Source organism: Leopardus geoffroyi, chromosome E2, assembly GCF_018350155.1.
Source record: "Leopardus geoffroyi isolate Oge1 chromosome E2, O.geoffroyi_Oge1_pat1.0, whole genome shotgun sequence".
In the NCBI taxonomy this organism is placed as follows: domain Eukaryota; kingdom Metazoa; phylum Chordata; class Mammalia; order Carnivora; family Felidae; genus Leopardus; species Leopardus geoffroyi.
In genome coordinates this window covers 17,334,729-17,357,909 of record NC_059335.1, presented here as the reverse complement: position 1 = coordinate 17,357,909, position 23,181 = coordinate 17,334,729, and the positions used below count along the sequence as shown (strand labels likewise).

General features: G+C 37.4%; 1 protein-coding gene across 6 annotated transcripts in view; it reads left to right on the top strand.

Annotated features, from left to right (window-relative positions):
- The window catches only part of ZNF461 (zinc finger protein 461), a 33,208-nt gene extending 12,121 nt beyond the window's left edge, over positions 1-21,087 (top strand). For 3 of the 6 annotated variants that reach the window (XM_045441102.1, XM_045441101.1, XM_045441103.1), the window contains 3 exons: positions 4,778-4,904; positions 5,744-5,839; positions 19,423-21,087. In XM_045441102.1, the coding sequence (XP_045297058.1) occupies positions 4,778-4,904; positions 5,744-5,839; positions 19,423-20,810 (1,611 nt within the window). In that variant the 3' untranslated portion in view covers positions 20,811-21,087. Of the gene's footprint in view, positions 1-4,756; positions 4,905-5,743; positions 5,840-19,422 lie in introns of all 6 variants that reach the window. The other 3 variants (XM_045441105.1, XM_045441106.1, XM_045441107.1) reach the window with 2 other exon arrangements.
- Positions 21,088-23,181: the final 2,094 nt, after the last annotated feature.

Genomic DNA, 23,181 nt, shown 5'->3' with positions numbered 1-23,181 from the left:
CCTAGTAGTGCTATTGCTGGGTCATAGGGTAGTTCTATTTTTAATTTTTTGAGGAACCTTCACATTGTTTTCCAGAGCGGCTGCACCAGTTTACGTTCCCACCAATAGTGCAAGAGGGTTCCCGTTTCATAATATCCTTGCCAGCATCTATTGTTTCCTGAGTTGTTAATTTTAGACACTCTGACGGGTATAAGGTGGTATCTCAGTGTGGTTTTGATTTGTATTTCCCTGATGATGAGTGACTGAGCATCTTTTCATGTATCTGTTGGTCATGTGGATGTCTTCTTTGGAAAAGTGTCTATTCTTCTGCCCATTTCTTCACTGGATTATTTGTTTTTTTGGGAGTTGAATTTGGTAAGTTATTTGTAGCTTTGGGATACTAACCCTTTATCTGATATGTCATTTGCAAATATCTTTTCCCATTCCATCAATTTCCTTTTAGTTTTGTTGATTCCTCTTCCCATTTTTAAATCAGATTATTTATTATTTATTTTCTTTTGCTATTGAGTTGTAGGAGTCCTTTATATGTTTTGAATATTAAATCCTTATCAGATACATGATTTACAAAAATTTTCTCCCTGTAAGTTGCCTTTTCCTTTTTTTGATGGTTTCCTTTGTTATAAAGAAGGTTTTTAGTTTGATATAGTCCCATTTGTTTATGTTTGCTTTTGTTGCCTTTGCTCTTCTGGCTCTTCTTCTGCTCTTGCTCTTCTTTGCTCTTCAAATCCAAAAAAATCATCACCAAGACCAGTGTCAAGTACCTTTACCTGTATGATTGCCTCTAGAAGTTTTATAGTTTCAGGTTCTACATTCAAGTCTTTAATCCATCTTGAGTTGATTTTTGTGTATGGTATAAGGTAGTGCTACAGTTTCATTGTTATGCATATGGCTGTCCAGTTTTCCCATCACCATTTATTGAAGAGACTGTCCTTTTCTCATTGTATATTCTTGGCTCCTTTGTCATAAATTAATTGACTGTATGTGGTATTTGGGTTCCCTGGTCTGTTTCATTGATCTGTGTGTCTGTTTTTATGCCAATGCCATACTATTTTGATTACAATAGCTTTGTAATGTGGTTTGAAATTAGGACATGTGATGTCTCTAGCTTTGTTCCTTTTTCTCAAGATTGTTTTGGTTATTTGAGGTCTTTGGTGGTTCCGTGCAAATTTTAGGATTGTTTGTTGTATTTCTGTGAAAAATGCCACTGGGATTTGAAGGATTACATTGAATCTGTAGATTCCTTTGAGTAGTGTGGACATTTTAACAATGTTAATGCTTCCATTTCCTTATGCATAGAATATCTTTTCAGATGTTTCTTCACTTTTCTTTCATCAGCATCCTACAGTTTCCACGGTACAGTTCTTTTACCTCCTTGGTTAAAGATAGACTTGATGAATGGTATTGGATAGCTAGGTAGCCATGTTGGAACATAATAAGCCCAGTCTTTATCTCATGTACCATATAGGATAAGCTCCAATTAAATTGAGTCATTTAAGTTTTTAAAATGCAATTATAACATTACCAGATTAAAACATGGGAGAATTCCTTCATAACTTTGATGTGAGGAAGGACTGCCTAACTAAGACTCAAAATTGTAGGAACTAAAAGAGAAAGTATTAACAAATTTGACTACATAAAAATAAAAAAACTTCTGTATGGCAAGAAACACTGGTAAGCAAAGTCAGAAGAGAAATTACAAAATTGGGAAGGTATTTACAATTCATGTACAGATGCTAAACTTATCTAATTTATAAACACTAAGAAATTTATTATTTTTTAATTTTTTTAACATTTATTTTTGAGAGAGAGTGCACACGAGTCAGGGAGGGGCAGAGAGAGACACACACACACACAGAATATAAAGCAGGCTCCAGGCTCTGAGCTGTCAGCATAGAGCCTGACGGGGAGCTCGAACTCACAAACCATGAGATCATGACCTGAACCAAAGTCAGATGCTTAACCAACTGAGCTACCCAGACACCCCTATAAAGACTAAGAAATTTAAAAAAGAGACCAACAGCCCAGTAGGATAGAGTCAAAGTATATGAACAGAGTTTTCACAGGAAAAGAAACATAAAAAGCCCTTAAAAATTCTCAATAAATAATTCAAGAAATACCAATTAAAATTCTACTGACATACAATTTCTTTACCTTATTAAATGGATAAAAACAAAATATTTTGACAAAACACTTTGCTGGCTTTGCTGTGAGGAAACAGGTACTCTCATATATTGCTGGTATCTGAGAAAATTGTCCAGCTGCTGTGGAGGGCAAATTTGATAGCATCTACCAAAATTACAAGTGCGTTTTCCATTTTGACCTAGGAATCTGATTTCTGAGATTTTCTGTTACAGATATATCTGTGTATATACAAAATGACACATTTATAGAAGTATTCATTGCACTGTTGCTTATTATAGCAAAAGATTAGAAACAACCAAGTGTCCATTTATAGATGCCTGGTTAAATAAACTATGATAAATACAAAAAATGGGTGATATGTACCTATAGGAAAATAAGGAAACCATTAACCTTAGAATTCAAAAATCAAATACAGAACAATGTATATATTATAGTGCGTTACCTTTTGTGTAAAAGTGTGAAAAATAATACATACATATGTATTTATAATTGCTTAAAAACTTTGCAAAGACATACAAAAAAAACCTTATAAAATTGCTCATCTATAGCGGTTAGGAGGTGGGAGACAATGGAAAGGAAAGGGTTGGGAATAAGACCTCTGAATGTTTATCTTTTTTTTTGTTGTTGTTCTGAACCATTTAAGAAAGGAAAATAAAATATAAAAATGAAAACCTGTCATTAAGGTTGGTTATTTTCTCTAGTCATGTTTGGCTACATAGATACAGTGACAGAGTAAGAAGAGTTAGATTTATCTAGGATTCAGGCTTTGCTAAGCAAGTATGAAAAGGAAGTTCATCTTAGCAGTCATTGTGAAGTTAGATGATTAGTTGAACATAGAATTTAAGTTGGGTAAGAAGAGAAGAGGTATGAGTGGGGTGAGTGACAATGTAAAGGTGACCAGAGATTGCACTGTAACAGCACAGAACCTGCTTGGAATTCCCTCTCCCTCTCTCTCTACCCGTCCCCTGTTCATGCATGCATGTTGTCTCTCTCTTTCTCTCAAAAGAAATTAAATAATTAAAAAAAAAAAGGTGGGGCGCCTAGCTAGGTGGCTCAGTCAATTAAGCGTCCGACTTTGGCACAGGTCATGATCCCGTCATTGGTGAGTTTGAGCCCCACATTGGACTTTCTGCTGTCAGTGCAAAGCCTGCTTTGGATCCTCTGTCTCCCTCTCTCTCTCTGCCCCTCCCCTGCTTTCTCTCCCTAAAATAAAATAAAACATTAAAAAATAATAATAAAGGTGACCAGAGAGAAGGACACTTGATATTTTGGAGATGTTGCAGTTACTAGGGTAGTGACCTGAAGAGTAAACTAGAGTGGAAGGCAAGATCATTGGAGAGGAGGTGAGAGAATTGGGAGGCCAGGATAATAGATGGAATACTTATATAGATATTTGAAATTACTGAGAATTAATGTAGGAGTAGTATTGGAGATAGTGGCACTGAGCCAGGAGCTAAAATTCCTAGGGGGGAAAAAGCTGGATGTCAGCTAATCACTATAATAAGTAGAAATAATGCATGTATAGTCTGATAAAATGACGACATTAGATTTTAGAGAAGGAGGGACAGTTGTTGGCACCAGCACTGAGGAGCAGAGAGGACAATGTGAGATTGAGAGCAGAGTAAGACTGTAGGAGAAAAACCAGCCACCCAGCTAAGATGTCCTCACCGGAAGTGCTGTTGTCAGGGAAAAAATGGTTAATTGAATCACACATGAGAAATCTTCGAATTTTTCCACAATTTTTACTTTTTCAAATCTACATTATAGGAATTGGTGTAGGTTCTCACTGGATAGGGAGACATTTTTATATTCTAGCTTCAGAAGTCATTTCTGCTATACTTTAAGTTGAGTAAGTTAGCTTGTTTTCTCAGGATCCGGTTCAAGGGCAGAGAACATAGTTCCTATACAAATGGTGTGGGGGCATGTCCAGATTACACTGAAGAAGAGCATATGGGATGGGAAATGTTGTTCTATCTATCCTTGGAAAATACAAGCTATACTAGATATTTACTAAAGAATTTGCCTGAAAAGTAAAAAATGCTTATGACATGATATCATAATAATGAAGAAAAATCTTCAAGTCCTTTTTCTCAAGATGGAGGTGTTCATGACACATCTGGAAAGATTAAAAAATTTCCAGCTATTTAACTTAGTTGGGAACCTCTACTTATTTTTTAAATTTCTAGATGACTAACAGTGTTCCACTCTGTGTAAGGGATGTGTCTGCAGAAATTGAATTTTTAAGAACCTGTAGGCACTCCACGTTAGTCCTACTAAACCCTTTTTTAGTTTATTTTTGAGAGAGGGAGCATGAGCAGGGGAGGGACAGAGAGGGGCGGGGCAGAGGATTCAAAGCGGTTCTGTGCTGACAGCAGAGAGTCAATGAGGGGGCTTGAACACGTGAACTGTGAGATCATGATGACCTGAGCTGAAGTTAGACGCTTGACCGACTAGAGCCCCCAGGTGCCCTGAATCCCTTTTTGACACATGTCACAAGCTTCCAACCTTTGCCTATATACTCACTATCCACTATATACACTACTCCTGTCCTGCATGTTTTCTTTTAGCACCTCTCCTTCCTTTTGAAAAATATTTCTTATAATTTCAAAAATAGTACTGTGATTTGTCATTTTAGGGGTTGGTGATGTTCAAAGATGTGGCTATAGATGTCTCTCAGGAGGAATGGGAATGCCTGAACCCTACGCAGAGGAGTTTGTACAAAGATGTGATGTTGGAGAACTATAGCAACTTGGTTTCATTGGGTAAAATTATCTGCCTCTTATAATTTAGAATGTGTTTCTTGGTTTCTTGTTTTCTGCTTTCTTTCCCATGCGTTTTAGGGCTACTTTTCAAATAACTAGGTGACTTTTCTCTTTGCAGAGAAATGAGCACACCTAGATAGAGGTGCACATTCATTTTCCCTTTTCCCCATCCTTACACCTTCCTCTGGTACTCACAATTGACATTCTTCCTTGATAATTAAAGAACAGAATTGGAAGTCTGTACCGGTAAAGCTTATGCTTAATTATTTAATATTAACTTAATATTAATTAATTATTAATTAGTTCAGTGGTCAAAGAAACCACTTCATCTTTTGTTTTCATTTGCACTGTACTAAACCTGCAGGTGCCCTAGCATAGGTTAAAACTAAATAGCTTTCCCAATTAATGTAGCAATGGGCTGCATCAAGAAGTATCACTTACTATTTAGTGCTCAAATGAACACTTCCATTTCCTACAACTAATGTGCTGTCTTTTAAACAATTTGCATTTGGGAGTTACAGTCTAAGAACTTTTCACATATCATTGAAAAATATCTGAAATAAGGATACTCAGGAAGCTGTTTTCTTTTTTTTTTTCCTCATAGCAAAGTAGGGACAGAAATCTTACCTAATTTAAGCAGCATTTTATCACCTATTTATTTGTGTTTTTTTTTAATCTTGAGTTTACCTAAATATGAGTGTTTAATTTTTTCTTTTTTCTTCTGTAGAGTTTATCAAGTGCCATGTTGTGCTATAGTTTATTTATTTTGATCAGTTCTGAATCATAGTATTTGGGTACTTTGATTTCCACTTCATCTCCATTTCTTTTCTTATAACCAGGACTTTCTATTTCTAAGCCGGCTGTGATCTCTTCATTAGAGCAAGGGAAGGAGCCCTGGATGGTTGTGAGGGAAGTGACAGGAGAACAGTGCCCAGGTGAGTGAGCAATGGTCAGGAAGCAGGAAGCTGTTCCAAGGAGTAGGCCAAGTGGTCAGAATGTTATGCTGGGAAAGTTATTTTAGACACATTAGGGAAAATCTGATTTCAAAACTAATTACAGGGGTGCCTGGGTGTCTCAGTCGGTTAAGCATCCGACTTCAGCTCAGGTCATGATCTTGCGGTCCCTGGGTTAGAGCCCCGCATCGGGCTCTGTGCTGACAGCTCAGAGCCTGGAGCCTGTTTCAGATTCTGTGTCTCCCTCTTTCTCTGATCCTCCCCTGTTCGTGCTCTCTCTCTCTCTCTCTGTCTCAAAAATAATTAAATGTTAAAAAAAAATAAAAAAAAAACTAATTACAGCATTATGTAAACAAACAGTGTAGTAGTACTGGCATAAAGACAGACATATAGATCAGTGGAATAGAGTAGAAAGTCTGGAAATAAACCCTCAGCTATATGACCAGATGATTTCAGACAAGGGTACCAAGACCATTCAGTGGGGGAAAGGACTGTATCATTAACAAATGGTGTAGGGAAAACTGGATATCCGCATGCCAAAGAATAAAGTTGGATCCATACCTTATACCATATATAAAAATTAACTCAAAATGGATCACAGAACTAAATGTAAGACCCAAAACTAGAAGAGAACTTAGGGAAAAAATTTCATGACATTGGATTTGGCAGTGATTTCTGGGATATGACACCAAGCAAGGTATAGATAACCAAATCAAAAATAGATAAATGGGAGTACACCAGACTTAAAAACTTCTATTCATCAAAGGACACAATCAATAGAGTGTTTATTAATTTTTAAAAATGCCTATGAGTTGCTTTACTGGGTGACAAGAATACCTTTTTTTATGTGTTAACAGTAGTGGATCAAGAACTATGTTCTAATGTTATAGTAGGAAAAATTAAGATTGATTAGAAATTGGTAAAGTTAAAGAAAATTGCATTGAGGAAGTAGAGATGGCAGAGGGATGACTGGGAAGGAAGGAGGTCATCAAGGAAAGTGTAGGGTCCTGGAGGCCAAGGGAAGGTCCATTCTACACATTAGAGGTCTTTGATGATATCTGCGATTCAGTATAAATGCTCCAGAACTGTGAGAGAGTATATTTCTCTTGTTTTAAGCCACATCAGCTTTGTTCTTTGTTATATCAGCTCTAAGAAACTAATATGGAGGGAATCATGGAAAAATGATACCTACTCTCCTAAATGTTTTGTTTTCCTTTAAAGTGTCATTCTTCTATCAGTTTTTGATGCCTGGCCATGCCTTTTTTTGGTATGACAAGTGACTTGTTGTATCCTAGACATTTTAGTTATTATGTTAAGAGAGTCTTTTTTCTTTTAACTTTTTTAACCTTTATTTATTTTTGAGAGAGAAGATAGCCCAAGCAGGGGAGGAACAGAGAGAGGAGACACAGGATCCAAAGCAGGCTCCAGGCTCCAAGCTGTCAGCATAGAGCCCAAAGTGGGGCTCAAACTCACAAATCACGAGATCATGACCTGAGCCAAAGTTGGATGCTTAACCGACTGAGCCACCCAGTCACCCCAAGAGAGTCTTGAGTCTACTTAAATCTATCGAAATCTCCTATGTTAGCAGGAAGTCTTGCTGTTAGGTTTAGTGCATAGATCTGGCCTACTTTTGTAGTCTTTACAGCTTAGTAAAGCTGTACAGCTTAATTTTAGCTGTACAGCTTAGTTTTCAGAGCCCTTTCAATACTATTCTGATATGCTTTATATTCTGGTACTGCTGGGACTCCTGCTCAATGGTGATATCTGCAGAGACAGAAAGCTACTGTGGATCCCCAGTGTAGCTGGGCTACCTTGTGTGGGATGAGGGAGGCAGAAGCCATTGAGATACATTGAGCTTCACTGAGATACAGAAGCCACTGGGCATGGATTTCCTTATGTCACTGGGCAGAGGACACAGGGAGATGCAACACTCTGCTAATAGTACCTTTCTGGGTGAATCAGTCTGTCAGCCAGTGCCCTGGTTGTGAAGTGGGAGCTTGTACATCAAGAGACTTTCTCTTGCTGCTGTTAGTGGTAGATCGGTCACTGAGAATTCTTGCCGCTTCTGCAGCCAGCTGATGAAACTGTTGCTAGGATCTAGGTTGTGGAGCAAGTGCTAGGAATCCCACTAAGTCTGTTGGGCTTCCCTGCTCCTGGTCTTTTGGCTAGATAGAGTAGCTTTCTCTAGGTGTGTGTATGCGCACGCACAGCCGTTATTGGTTGCAGGCCTCCTGTCCAGTGCCCATTATGGGGGTATATGAGAGATAAAAAGAAAACCCAGGGAAAAACCTCCTGGGATGATCGTAAAATAAGAGGATCCTAAGCTCACCTTGTCCCACAGATACACCTAGGTAACACCCACATCAGTGTGAATAACCCCGAGAATGACCTGAAGACTGCCAAAACAGACTGTCCACAGCTAAGTGTAGGGAAGCCACCACACTGAAAAGGATGGGAAGGGCGAAGATGTGGGCAGGAGCTAAACTGACCTGCAAGACTGTCTGCTGGAGGGAGGGACACCACAGGCAATGACAAGGAAGAGGAGCAGACCCCACCCTAGGCATCCCGGGCATGGGAGACCCACACTGGGAAGATGAATCCCCATAATATTTGGCTTTGAAAGCCAGAGGGGCTTAACTTCACAAGTTCTTAAATCAGTGGCACCTAACACCTGGAACTTTAAAAATTCAGCAGGCTCAACTCTGGGAGAGCAAGGACAGTGATAGGAAACTGAATCCCCACCCTTAAAGAGACAGCATAACAAACAGCCCTGGTGAGATATAGCATAGAAGCAGCAATTTGAAAAACACCTTGGATACATAGGAGGATTTATTTGCTAATCTCAGAATGTGTGTTAGAGGGGCAGGGACCTGCGGGAGACTTCTCCAAGAACAAAAGAGCTGGTGGGCACCGTTTCCCTCCCTGACTCCCAGCAGAGATACTTGCAAGAACCAGCACAGTATGCACACTCTCCACCTACTTTGCCAAGGACAGTATGCCCTGTCCCTTGCTAACAGTGGACTTGCCCTCAGCTGTTCTCTAGAGTAGCTACAGGTCCTCTTCCACTGCAGACCAGTGCAAACCTTGCTCACACTGCATGCCTTCCCCCATGTTCTCCTATGGATCTTGCCCCTCCAACCTGGCCTGGCAGGAGTTCTCCAAAGTGGGGCCACAAGCGTGACTGTGTAAGTGCCTCCAACAGGGGCCAGCACCACTTCAAAGTGACTCCTGCCCTGGGAATGGGAAGATAACCACACACACCAGTTCGAACTTGGGCCCAGCAGTGGGTGGGGGGCTGACATCTGGTCTGACTGCTGGCCCTGCCCACCAATGAAAGCCTCTCAGGAAATAACACAAAGAGAGTGTCTTGAAGTTTGGTGCTACTGCATCTCTGGCAAACCCTCAAGCCCCAAACAGCCCCAGACTGGCTCACTAACAACACAGGCACCAAGCTCTGCTCAGAACAAAGCCCACTAACAACACAGGCGCCAAGATCTGCTCAGAACAGGCAAAGAGAACCTTTGCAGATGACTAGACTGGAGGTAAATGTGGCTCAGCCACAGCAATAGGGTACATGTGACACACATAGGAGACACCCCTAAAGTGCTAGATTCTGGTAAACTGAGGATACTACACTGAGGGAACAACAGGACCTCGTTATAAGGCCACCACTTTCTGGCACCTAGGTGGCTCAGTCAGTTAAGCGTCTGACTCTTGATTTTGGCTTAGGCCATGATCTCATAGGTTCATGAATTCAAGCCCTGCACTGGACTGTGTGCTGGCAGCGTGGAGCCTGCTTGGGATTCTCTCTCTCTTTCTCTCCCCATCCTCTGCTCATGTTCTCTCTCTTTCAAAATAAATGAATGAACGTTAAAAAAAATAAGCCCCCACTTTCAAGAGGAGACATGGCTGACTTTCCTAACACATAGAAACAGACACAGAGAGCTAGGGGAATATGTCCCAGTTAAAAGAACAGGACAAAAATCACAGCAAGAGACATGAGTGAAATGGAGATAAGTAATACGCCTGATAGAGAATTTAAAGTAATGGTCATAGGGGCGCTTGGGTGGCTCAGTCGTTTGAGCATTCGACTTCAGCTCAGGTCATAATCTCACTGTTCTGGAGTTCAAGCCCCAAGTCGGGCTCTGTGCTGACAGCTCAGAGCCTGGAGCCTGTTTCAGATTCTGTGTCTCCCCCTCTGTCTCTGCCCCTCCCCCGCTCATGTTCTGTCTCTCTCAAAAATAAACATTAAAAATTTTTTTGAAGTAATGGTCATAAAGATAATCACTGGACTTGTGAAAAGAGTGGATGGAGGAACTCAGACCCTCAATAAAGAGATAGAAAACATTTAAAAAGAACCAATCGGAGATGAAGAACTCAACTTAGATTAATAATACACTACATAGAATAAATAGTAGACTAGAGGAAGCAGAAGAATGGATCAATGACCTGGAGGACAGAATAATGGAAAGCAATTAAGCTGAACAGGAGAAGGAAAAAAGAATAATAAAAAATGAAAATAGATTAAGGGAACTCAGTAATACCATCAAGCATAATAATATTCACATTGTAGGGATCCCAGAAGAAGAAGAGAGGATAAAAGGAGAAAATGTATCTGAGGAGAAAATAGCTGATTTCAACATACACAACAAAGTTGTAGTAACCAAAACATTATGGTCCTGACACAAAATTAGACACATAGATCAGTGGAACAGAATAGAAGATCCAGACATAAGCCCACAATTATATGGTCAATTTATCTAGGACAAAGGAAGCACACATACCCAATGAGAAAAAGACCATCTCTGCAACAAACGGTGTTGGGAAAACTGGACAGCTACATGCAAAAGAATGAAACTGGACTGCTTTCTTACATCATACACATGAATAAATTCAAAATGGGTTAAAGACCTAAAAATGAGACCTGAAACCATAAAAATCCTAGAAGAGAACACAGGCAGTAATTTCTCTGACATTGGCCATGGCAGCATTTTTCTAGATATGTCGCCTGATGCAAGAGAAATAAACTGTTGGGACTTCATCAAAGTAAAAAGCTTCTACACAGCAAAGGAAGTAATCAACAAAACTAAAAGACAATCTACTGAAATTTGCAAATGACATATCCAATAAAGGGCTAGTATCCAAAATAGGTAAAGAACTAATACAACTCAACACCCAAAACCAAATTATCCAATTAAAAATTGGGAAGAAGACATGAATAGACATTTCTTCAAAAAAGACATACAGATGGCCAACAGACACTTGAAAAGATGTTCACCGTTACTGATCATCAGGGAAATGCAATTCAAAACCACAATGAGATTGATACCACCTCACATCTGTCAGAATGGCTAAAATCTAAAACAAGAAACAAGTGTTAGGATTTGGAGACAAAGGAACCCTCCTGGTGGGAGTGCACACTGGTACAGCCACTGTGGAAAGCAGTATGAAATTTCCTCAAAAAATTAGAAATAGAATTCCCATATGATCCAGTAATTACACTACTGGGTATTTACACAAGGAATATGAAAACACTAATATGAAAAGATATATGTACATATATGCAATATGTGTATTGCAGCATTATTTACAATAGCCAGGATATGGAAGCAAACCAAGTGTCCATCAATAGATGAATTGATGAAGATGTGGTGTATGTATACTATGGAATATTACTCAGCCACAAAAAAGAATGAAATCTTGCCAGTTGCAACAACATGGATAGATCTAGAGGGTATAATGCTAAATGAAATAGAGAAAAACAAATATATGATTGCATTCATATGTGGAATTTAAGAAACAAAACAAAGAAAAAAAGATCCAAAAAACACTCTTAAATACAGAGAACAAACTGATGGTTACCAGAGGGGAGGTGAGAGGGAGGATGGCTGAAATAGGTGAAGGGGATTAATCGTACACTTAATTGTGATGAGCAGTGAGTGATATATAGAATTGTTGAATCCCTGTATTGTACACTTAAAACAAATTTAACATTCTGTGTTAATTTTAGTGGATTTAAAAAATAAACAGGAAAAAAACAAAAAAGAAAACCCAGAGAACTCACCATGTGGTAGTTCCTCAAGGCCAGAGAATCCAAATCAATAAACCTTCTTCCTTTCAGCTCTCAGAATTATTTTATTGTTGTGTGATAGTTAATTTCTAGGGTTTTTAGTTTTATTTAAGGGAGAGGCAGGAAACAGTGAGTCTACACTATCTTTGTAATTGAGATTTTAAATCTTTTCAGAATGAACTTTAGAATATGCATTTTCTGTGATATTTGCTTTGATTTCTTTAAGGAGGTGGGAGATCATAAAGACAGTGTGTATGTGGAGTACTTCTGGATTTTTTTTTTCTTTTTTTAAGTGTATTAGAGAGAGAGCATGGGGCAGGGGCAAAGACAGAGGAAGAGAGAGAATCCCAAGCAGGCTCCGTGCTGTCAGCACAGAGCCCTTGCAGGGCTTGATCCTACGAACCATGGGATCATGACTTGAGCTGAAATCACAAGTCTGATCCTTAACTGATTGAGCCACTCAGGCATCCTTGGAGTACTTCATTTTTACTTTGCCACCACCACCACCACCACCAATCTTTTTCTAGTAGCATGTTTGTTTGTATTTTTTTGCTTTTTCTTAAATAATTGTCATTGTGTGGTCTTTCCAAAACAACTTAGTGAAACAACCAGTTTTCATATTCACTTCATCTATTGGTATCAACAGGGAGGAGAACAAATAAAGCTGACTTCTGGCAGGCATACACCTTGGCTGTTGTGATCATCTTGGATCTTGGATAAGCTTTATAGTTTTTCCTTTAATTTGTAGGTCTTTAATCCATTTAGAGTTTGTTTATTTATGGTGTATGGTAGGGGACCAGAGTAATTTTCTTTATATCTATAGCTAGTTCTAATATCATTTATTAAATTATTCTTTCATCATTGATCTGTAATTCTTCCTATGTGAGTCTGCCTCTGGTCTTTCTATGGGTCAAGTGCTGTGTAAATACCACATTGTCTTAATTTTTAAGTCTTTATGATGTCTTTATCATAGGTAGGATAAATGCTCTGACTTTGTTCTCTAGTAGTATTTTGGCTGTTAAACTTTGTTTTTCCAAATATGTTTTTGAATCAGTTTTTCAGGCTCCTCAAGCAACATCGTAGGGGTTTTATTAGATTTGTATTGAATCTCTCTGGTCTCCAGGTCTCTGTTTTCTCTTACTTGATTTCAGCTCTCCTAGTCTCCTTGCTGTTTCTCTAATAAGCCAATGTAACTTTCGTTTTATAGACTTGCTATATTCTCTGCATGGATTGCTCTTTCCCCAGATAGCCATCACTGTCTTCTCTCCTACAGTTTTTTTTTTCCCCTTCAAATGTCACTGAAGTAAGGCTTTTCTGACTACTATAAAATTACACCCCACTTCCATTATTTGGAACTGTATCTCTTTCCTTCTTAATGTATTTTTCTGTAGCCTTTTTTTTTTTTTTTTCCATCTGACACACTGATTCATTTAGTAATCATTTATCGGATGTGATTCTACTAGAATGTAACTCTATGAGGGGATGGCTTTCCTTCTGTAATGATGTCCCCATTTTCACTTGTAATGTTGGTTATTTGTACTGTCTCTCTTTTATAAGATAAAAATTTATTTTAAATTAATTTTAGACTTAAGAGATGCAAGAATAGCAAAAGAGCTCCCATATGCCATTCACCTAGATTCACCACTTGTTAATATTTTGCCATATTTGCTTTATTATTTCATTTCTGTTAAGTCTCATTACCCTGAATAGTTAAGCTTATCTTTTCTGAGAATGAAGATATTCTCTTACATTTCATAAATTCAGGAAATTTTACATTGATGCAAACTATTACCTCATATATTGTCTGTATTCATATTCACTAATTATCCCAATATTGTTTTGTTCACTTGATTTGGGATTTCACATTACATTTCTCTTCACTTTAATCTGAAAAGTTCCTCAACCTTTCTTTGTATTTCATGACATTGGTACTTTTGAAGAACATGGACCAGTTTATAGAATGTCCTTTCCCTTATTGAATTCAGGTTATACATTCTTGGCACAATTATTGCATTAGTGGTATATCCTTCTCAGTGTATCATTAAGGAGGCATATAATGTCGTTCTGTCCCATTGTTGGTGACGTTAGCTTTGATCACTTGGTTTGGCTGGTGTTTGCCACATTTCTCCACTGTATTATTATTTTTTTTTTTTGTAGTACACATGTAATCTGTAAGGAAGATAGTCTATTTTTCTTGATCAGTCTTGCTGGAATCCTCTCTATTTTATATTAGTTTTTGTTTCATTTATTCTGCTCCATCTTTATTTTTTCCTTTATTCTACTTTTGGGGGTTTTAGTTTGCGATTCTTCTTCTAGCCTCTTAAGATACATGTTTAGATGATTCATTTATTTTTATTTTTTCAGGGACTTTTTATTTATTTATTTGCTTATTTATTTGTCTGTCACCTCTCTGCTTATCTTTTTATTTACTTTCAGAGAACCCGCTGTTAAATCTTCACCAGCATACCACTGCCCCTGGGGTTGCAGGATGTGGATGATTCATTTTAATGATTTCTTTTTTCTATTTGCATTTAAGGCCATAAGTTTCCTGCTACATACAGCTTTAGTTGTACCCTACAAATTTTTATCAGAGGAATAGATAGAAAACAGAGAATATAGAACCTTATAGATCATTATAAGGATCTTTTTTTCCTAAATGTCATGGGAAACTATTAAAGGGATTTGAAAGCAAAAGTTATATGAAATCATTTAGATATGTTGTGCTTAGGGGCGCCTGGGTGGCTCAGTCGGTTGAGCGTCCGACTTCGGCTCAGGTCATGATCTCACAGTCTGTGAGTTCGAGCCCTGCATCGGGCTCTGTGCTGACGGCTCAGAGCCTGGAGCCTGCTTTGGATTCTGTGTCTCCCTCTCTCTCTGCCCCTCCCCCGCTCATGCTCTGTCTCTCTCTGTCTCAAAAATAAATAAAAACATTAAGAAAAAAGATATGTTGTGCTTAGTGGAACAAGAAAGTAAGCAGGTGACCAATTTGAGAGCGACTGCAGTAGTAAAATAGTGGTAGCTCAGACTGTGATAGAAATGATAGTAATAACTGATCAGAAGTTATTATACATATTGAAGAATAAGTTGACCATGCTTGCTAATGGATTGTAAGTTTGATAAGAATTAAAGAACTAGGCCTTTGGCTTAACGTATTGGTAAAAAAGGTGGTTGCATTTACTGGGTTTAAGCTAGTGTAATGAAAAAAGGGAGAATTGAAAGTTCTCTCTGGACAAGTTATGATTGAAACACTTATTACATAGTATTTGAAGATTTCAAGTAGGCAGTTAGATTAATGTGGAACTCAGGGATAAGATAAAAGCTAGAAGTATATACAAAAGAACACATAAAATAAAAAGTTAACCTATGGAATAGGAGAAAACATTTATAAATCATATATCTGACAAGGGGTTAATATTCAGAATGTATAAAGAAATTCTACAACTCAACATCGAAGAAACCGAACAACTCAATTAAGAAAGGGGGAAAGGATTTTAATAGACATTTCTTCAAAGAAGATAAACAAATGGCCCGCAAACAGTATGTGAAACAGTATGATCGTTCCTCAAAAAAAAAATCAAAAATAGAATTACTAAATGATCCAGCAATTCCACTTCTGGATATATAACCAACAGAATTGAAAACAGCAGCTTTCAATCATTCAGAAATCATTCATTTTAATCATTCATGTTAATGATTTCTTTTTAACGAATGATTTCAATGCTTCAGATTGTGTCTCCCTCCCTCTCTCTTTGCCCCTCCCCCACTCATGCTTTTTTATTTGTATACCCATGTTTTTAGCAGCATTATGTACAATAGCCAAAGGTTGGAAGCAGCCTAGGTGTTCATCAACAGATGAGTGGATCAATAAAGTGTGTGTGTGTGTGTGTGTACACACATATATAATGTAATGTTATTCAGCCTTAAAAGGGAAGTATTCTGACACACACTACAACATGGATTAGCATGTTGAGGACATTATGCTAAGTGAAATAAACCAGTCACAAAAAGATACTGTATGATTTCACTGATATGTAGTATCCAGAGTAATCAAATCCATAGAAACAGAAGTAGAATGGTGGGTGCCAGGAAATGGGGGAGGAAAGGGTGGAGAGGAGTTATTAGTAAGCTCAGAGTTTCAGTTCTGCAAGTTGAAAAAGTTCTGGAGATTGGTTGTACAAAAATGTGAACATACTTAACACTACTGAATTATATACTTAAAAATAGTTAAGATGTTAAATTTTATGTTATGTGTATTTTGCCACAATCAAAATTTTAGAGTTATAGGGCCACCTGGATGGCTCAATCGGTTGAGTGACCAACTTTGGCTCAGGTCATGATCTCACGGTTTGTGGGTTTGAGCCCTACATCGAGCTCGCTGCTGTCAGCATGAAGCCCTCTTCAGATCCTCTGTCCCCCTCTCTCTGTCCCTCCCCTACTTGCGCTCTCAAAGATAAATTAAAGAATTTTTTTTAATCTAGAGTTATAAATTTAAGACTTAGGAGTATAGGACTAGAATTTAAGCCAGACCTGTTACAGGGAAAGAGTATATAGATTGATGGCTAGCCAGAGCCTGGGTTCTGGGACATTCTGATAGTTAGAGGGCAGGTAGTAAATGCATTAAGGGGAACTGAATACAAAGAGAAAGGTAGGAAGATAACTAGGAGAATATGGTGTATAGGAAGCTAAGGGATTGATCATTTGTGTCAAATACTGCTAATGAGTCAAGTAGAGTGATGACTAGCACTAGAGCACTGATTTTGACAAAGAGATTTTGTTAGTGACTTTAGCTAGAAATTTTTCAACATAATTATGGGAGTTGAGATATTTATTGGAGTGGATTACAGAGAAAGGTAGGCAGTACTGTCTTTTCAGTAAATGGTGCTGAGCCAATTGGATAAAATATATGAAAAACTAGGCTTCTAGGGGCACCTGGGTGGCTTAGTCAGTTAAGCATTCGATTTTGGCTCAGATCATGGTCTCATGGCTCATGAGTTTGAGCCCTGCGTCAGGCACTGTGCTGACAGCTCAGAGCCTGGAGCCTGCTTCAGACTCTGTGTCTCCCTCCCTCTCTCTTTGCCCCTCCCCCACTCGTGCTCTGTCTCTCTCCCTCAAAAATAAATAAACGTTAAAAAAATTTTTTTAAATAAAAAAACAACAGCAACAAAGAAACTAGGCATCTTGATTCCTATCTCACATCATAAAATGTAATGTAGGTAGATTATAGATCTATATATGAAAAGTAAAATAGCAAAAGCTTCTAGAATACAGTATTTTTCATGACCTTGGGATTAGACTGCCTTAAAATTAAGAACTTCTGTACATCAAAACATACTATTAAGAGAGTGAAAGTGCCAGCCCCAGACTGTGAGAAGATATTTGCAATATGTTGGTTGTATTCAGAATATATTAAGAATTCCTACAAAGAAAACAATACAACCCAGAAACAACTCAAGTGACCCTTGACTGATGAATGGATAAGCAATATATGGTATATCTATACAATGAAATATTACTTGGCCATAAAAAAGGAATGAAGTACTGGTTGATCCTTGAAAACATTATACAGAGTGATAAAAGACCCAAAAGGTCACATATTGTATGATTCCATTTGTATGAAATGTCAGAATAGATTCATAGAGACACAAAGCAGATTAGTGGTTGCCAAGGGCTGGGAAGAATAGGGGAATAGGAAATGATCATGGGCATGGGGTTCTTCTTGGCATGATGAGAGTTTTCTGGAATTAGTGATCTGATGGTTATACAACATTGAGAATGTATTAAAAGTTACTGAATTGTATACTTCAAAATGGTGAAACTGGTAGATTTTATGTTATATGAATTTTACCACACACACACACACACAGTCAGTAAAAATGGACAAAAGACATGAGTTGGCATTTATTAAAAGAGATATCCAATTGGCCAATAAACATATGAAAAAGTGCTCAACCTCACAAGTCATCAGGGAAATTGCAAATTAAACCACAATGCAGTATCATGACATATCTGCCAGGATGCCTGAATATAAGATTGACAATAACAAGTGTTGGGGAGGATGTGAGGAACTGGAACTCTTTTCCAGTTAGATGGGAAAATGAGGAAACTATTGGATAATGTCAACTAAAGCTGAACAAATGCATATTCTGTGTGCAACAATTTCACTCATAAATGTATACATCTAATAGAAAGGAGTCCTATTTCCACCAAAAGAAATGTACAAGAATGTTCATAGCAGTACTGATCATAATAACCAACAATTGAAAGCAACCCATATGTCCATCATTAGGAAAATGAAAAAATAAATTGTGTTAGAATAGAATGCTTTATGTAGCTGTCAGTCTTAAGCTTTTTCTTCTGAAACAGCCTCTGAAAAGCTCTAAGATAGGAAAGACTTTGGAATGCCCTAATTGTTGAAAGGAGATTAATGTTGTAGTACATGGATAAAAGGGAAAAGGACTCAAAATGAGGTCTTCTAAGTAGGCAGAGGCCCTGTGTTCTCATAGTAAAAAATTGGATTTTTAAATTTCAGTTCAATAGGAAGCTACATTAGTTTGGTTATAGGTTTGGCTACATGTGACAGAGACTCAAAAATAATAATGGCTTAAACCATATGGGTTAATTTTCTTTTGCATTAAAGTCCAGGCTGGAGGGGAACTCTGCTCTGCAAAACCATCATGTGACATGACACCACATCCACAGTGGAGACTAAGGAAATGGGAGAATAGAGGATATAGGACATGGACCAGCTGGCTGTTAAAGTTTCAGAAGCTACTATTTGATACTTATGCTTTTTTTTTTTTTTTTTTTTAAGGCAGAATCCAGTTACATGGCATATTCTTCTGCAAAAGAGCCTGGGAAATGCAGTGTTTATATTGGGCAACCTTGTTCTCAACTAAAAACCATTGGTTCAATCCATATATAAAAGGGGAATAATAGACATTTGGGGACAATTAGCAGTCTCCATCTCATAATCCCTTGGCCTGGTGGAAAGTGTTAAACATACACTCTTGTAGATTCTGATTCAATTGGTCTCATTCTGAAACCAACTCTGGTAGATATGGATTCATTTGATCTAGAATGTTTCCTAAACATCTATAATTGCAGCAAACTCTGAGGTAGATCAAAATTTCAGAACAACTGGGGCACCCGGCTGGCTCAGTTGGTGGAATGTGTAACTCCTGGTCTTGGGGTTGTGGGTTTGAGCCCCATGCTGGGTGTAGAGATTGCTTAAAAATAAAATCTTAAAAAAAAAAAAATTCAGAACCATTGACTTGATTTGTTAATTAACTCCCTCACTTTCTCTTCTGAGCTCTCATTTCTCTGTGTTCTCCTTACCGTTTTTTTTTTTTTTTTCATTCAGTTGCATGATGATATTTTAGAGTTCTCCAAGACTCATCTTTTACATGAATTATTTCCAATTATCTCTCTTTGCTACCATATATATTTTCTTTTCTGACACAAAACCAGCAATTAAAGTGTGTTTCTTATCTTTCAGACTTGGTGTCCAGGTGTGAGGCCAAGAAGTTATCTCCAAAAGACATTTATGAGACAGAGTCATCCGAAAGGGCTATCATGGAAGACTTTAAAAGTCATAATCCTGAGAAATCCATTTTCAGAGATATTTGGGAATGCAATACTCAGTTTGAAAGACAACAGGAACAAGAGGGCTATTTCAGGCAATTTGTTATCAACCATGAACATATGCCTATATTTAACCAACATTCTTTACTAACTCAGGAATTTTATAATAGAGAGAAAATCTTTGGATGTAAAGAATGTAGAGAAAACTTCAGTTACCATTTATTTTTTAGTGATCACAGAAGAGCTCATTCTAAAGAAAAACTGTCTGAATGTAAGGAATGTGCAGAAATTCTTAATATATCATATCTTACTAAACAGAGAATTCAAAATAGTAACAAGTGCAATGAATGTAAGGAATGTTGGAGAGCTTTTATTCATTGTTCACAACTTAAGCAACACCTGAGAATCCATAATGGCGAAAAACGCTATGAATGTAAAGAATGTGGGAAGGCCTTTAATTATGGCTCAGAACTTATTCTGCATCAGAGAATTCACACTGGTGAAAAACCTTATGAATGTAAAGAATGTGGGAAGGCCTTTAGGCAGCGATCACAGCTTACTCAACATCAGAGACTTCATACTGGTGAAAAACCTTATGAATGTAAGCAATGTGGGAAGGCTTTTATTCGTGGCTTTCAACTTACTGAACATCTACGCCTCCATACTGGTGAGAAACCCTATGAATGTAAAGAATGTGGAAAGACTTTTAGGCATCGCTCACACCTTACCATACATCAGAGAATTCATACTGGTGAGAAACCCTATCAATGTAGAGAATGTGGAAAGGCCTTCAGCTATCACTCAAGCTTCTCTCACCATCAGAAAATTCATTCTGGCAAAAAACCTTATGAATGTAGTGAATGTGGGAAGGCCTTTTGTGATGGCTTACAACTTACCCTGCATCAGAGGATTCATACCGGTGAGAAACCCTATGAGTGCAAGGAATGTGGGAAGACTTTTAGACAGTGCTCACACCTCAAAAGACATCAGAGAATTCATACTGGTGAGAAACCTCATGAATGTATGATATGTGGTAAGGCCTTTAGACTTCATTCACACCTTATTCAACATCAGAGAATACATACTGGTGAGAAGCCCTATGAATGTAAGGAATGTGGAAAGACCTTTAGCTATCATTCAAGCTTTTCACACCATCAGAGAATTCATTCTGGGAAGAAACCTTATGACTGTGGAAAGGTTTTTAATCATGACTTGCAATTTAATATACATCAGACACTTCATACTGTTGAGATGCCAGTAAGGTTTCCTCTTCTCTCTCCCCATCCTAGTCTAGCATCATGAAATTATTTTTAGAAATTTACATTTTCTTCTTTTTTCTTCAAGATAAATGTTGGTAAAATAATGAATTTCGTTAGTATTGATTTATGTCAATGATCCTTGAAAAAAAAAACTTCAGGGAAAATTGAAAAATTATTAACAGGTAAAAATTGCTCTAGTTCCAATGCTGTTTCTGAGTTATTATAATCAATATTGGAAATAAATTTTATAAATAGTGTTTTCACTGAAACCAGTGAAGTGGCAGAAATAAAATGAAAACAATTTCTTCCCCTCCCACACATCTGTGAGAGCCACTATGTGTGTGTTGCTCCTTCCTGCTCAAACATACCTGCAAATATGGAGGGTTTATTGCATGTATATGGAAGATTTTACCGCCTATAGTGACATATTTCACAGCAATTTCTTTTTGCACTTAAATAATTGTGGACTTTTTTTCCAGGTGAATACATACAGATCTAACTTATTGTTTTTAAAGCTCCTGATTATTTCTGGTATAGGATGTATATCCATATTTTAAGCCATTCCTTACTATGGACATTTGATTGTTCTATTTCTTTTTCATCCCAAAGGATCATACAGTAAATATTCTTATCTCATCATTCTTTTATTTCCATTGGGTAGATTGCCAACCGTGAGTGTATGTAGTTTTGATGTTACACTAATTTTTTAGTTTAAAAATTTAGGTAATAAAAATACATGCTACAAAATTCAAAAGTTATCAAACAAGTAAAGTAAGAATTAAAGCTTTCTTAATACCTGATTCTATAGGACCAGCTGTCAGGTCTTTTGTATTCTTCCAGGGATTACATTTTTTAAATTCTTTGGATGAAAGTGGATTAATCATAATCTTTGTTTCATGAAATTCTCATCGTTCCAAATGTATCCCTCTTTCATTTCAGTATTTCCAAGGGATTTACAGACGTGCCAACTATCAGTTTACTGCCTGTCTTCTCCAAATCCTTCATTGCCTGCAATCCTTCGCTGCAATATTGGAACTCTCTCTTTTGTTTATAACATTATTTATCTGAGTCCTCTGTCTCTTTGTTTTTGGTTAAGTCAGACTAGCTAATAGTTTTTCAACTATATATTTTCAAAGGGCCAACCCTTGGTTTTATTGATCTTTTCTATTGTCTTTTAAGTATCTTTCATTTATATCTGCTCTTATATCACTTACTTCCTTATGCAAACTTTGGGCTTAGTTCTTTTTTCTAGTTTCTTGGGGTGTGACGTTAGGTACTTAATTGTTTCCCCCTAATGTAGCTTTTATCCCTGTAAACTCCCCCATTAGAACTGCATTTATTATATCCCATATGTTTGTTTCCATTTTCATTTTTGTTAAGATATTGTCTGATTTCCATTTTGATTTCTGTTTTGATCAATTGGTTGTTCGGGAGTGTGTACTCCTGAATATGTATAATTTTCACATATTTGTGAAATTTTCCAGTTTTCCTCCTGTTAATGATTTGTAGTTTCATACCATTTTGGTCAAAAAAGTTACTTGATAGGATTTCAATCTTAAATGTGCTAAGACTTATCTTATAGCCTAACATACGATTTATGCTGGAGAATGTTGTGTGTGTTCTTGAGAAGAATGTGTATTCTGCTGCTGTTGGGTGGAATATTCTGTGTATGTTCATTAGTTCCATTTGGTCTAAAGTGTTATTCAAGTCCACTCTTTCCTTATTGATTTTCTGTCTGAAAAGAGCTACTGTTGAAAGTGGGATATTGAATTTCTCTGCTCTTTTTATTGCTATCTACTTCTCCCTTCAGATCTGTCAGTATTTGCTTCATATATTTAAATGCTCTGGTGTAGGATGCATATATATTTACAATTGTTATATTCTCTTTATGAATGATCACTTACATAATGACTTGTGACAGATTTTGACTAAAAGTCTATTTTTAGTGATATAACCACCCCTGCTCTCTTTTGGTGATCATTTGAACAGAATATCTTTTTCTGTCCTTTCACTTTTAGTCTATGTGTGTCCTAAAGCTAAAGTGATTCTCTTGTAGTCAGCATATTTTGGAATTCTTCTTTGTCTCTGTCTCCCTGTCTCTCTCCCCCTCCCTCCTCCCTCCTCCCTCTCCCTCTCCCTCCTTCTTCTTCCTCTCCCTCCTCCCTCTCTTCTGCCTCCTCCTTCTCCTTCTACTCCTCTTTCTCCTCCTTTTTTTGGTCCATTCAACCACTCTATGGCCTTGATTGGAGAATTTAATTCTTTACAGTTAAAGCAATTATTGATAGGTAAGATCTTATTGCCATTCCATTCATTGTTTTCTGACTGCATTGTAGTTCCTTTGTTCCTTTCTTCTTCTCTTGCTGTCTTCCTTTGTGATTTGATGATTTTTTTTTAAATAGAAGTATGCTTTGGTT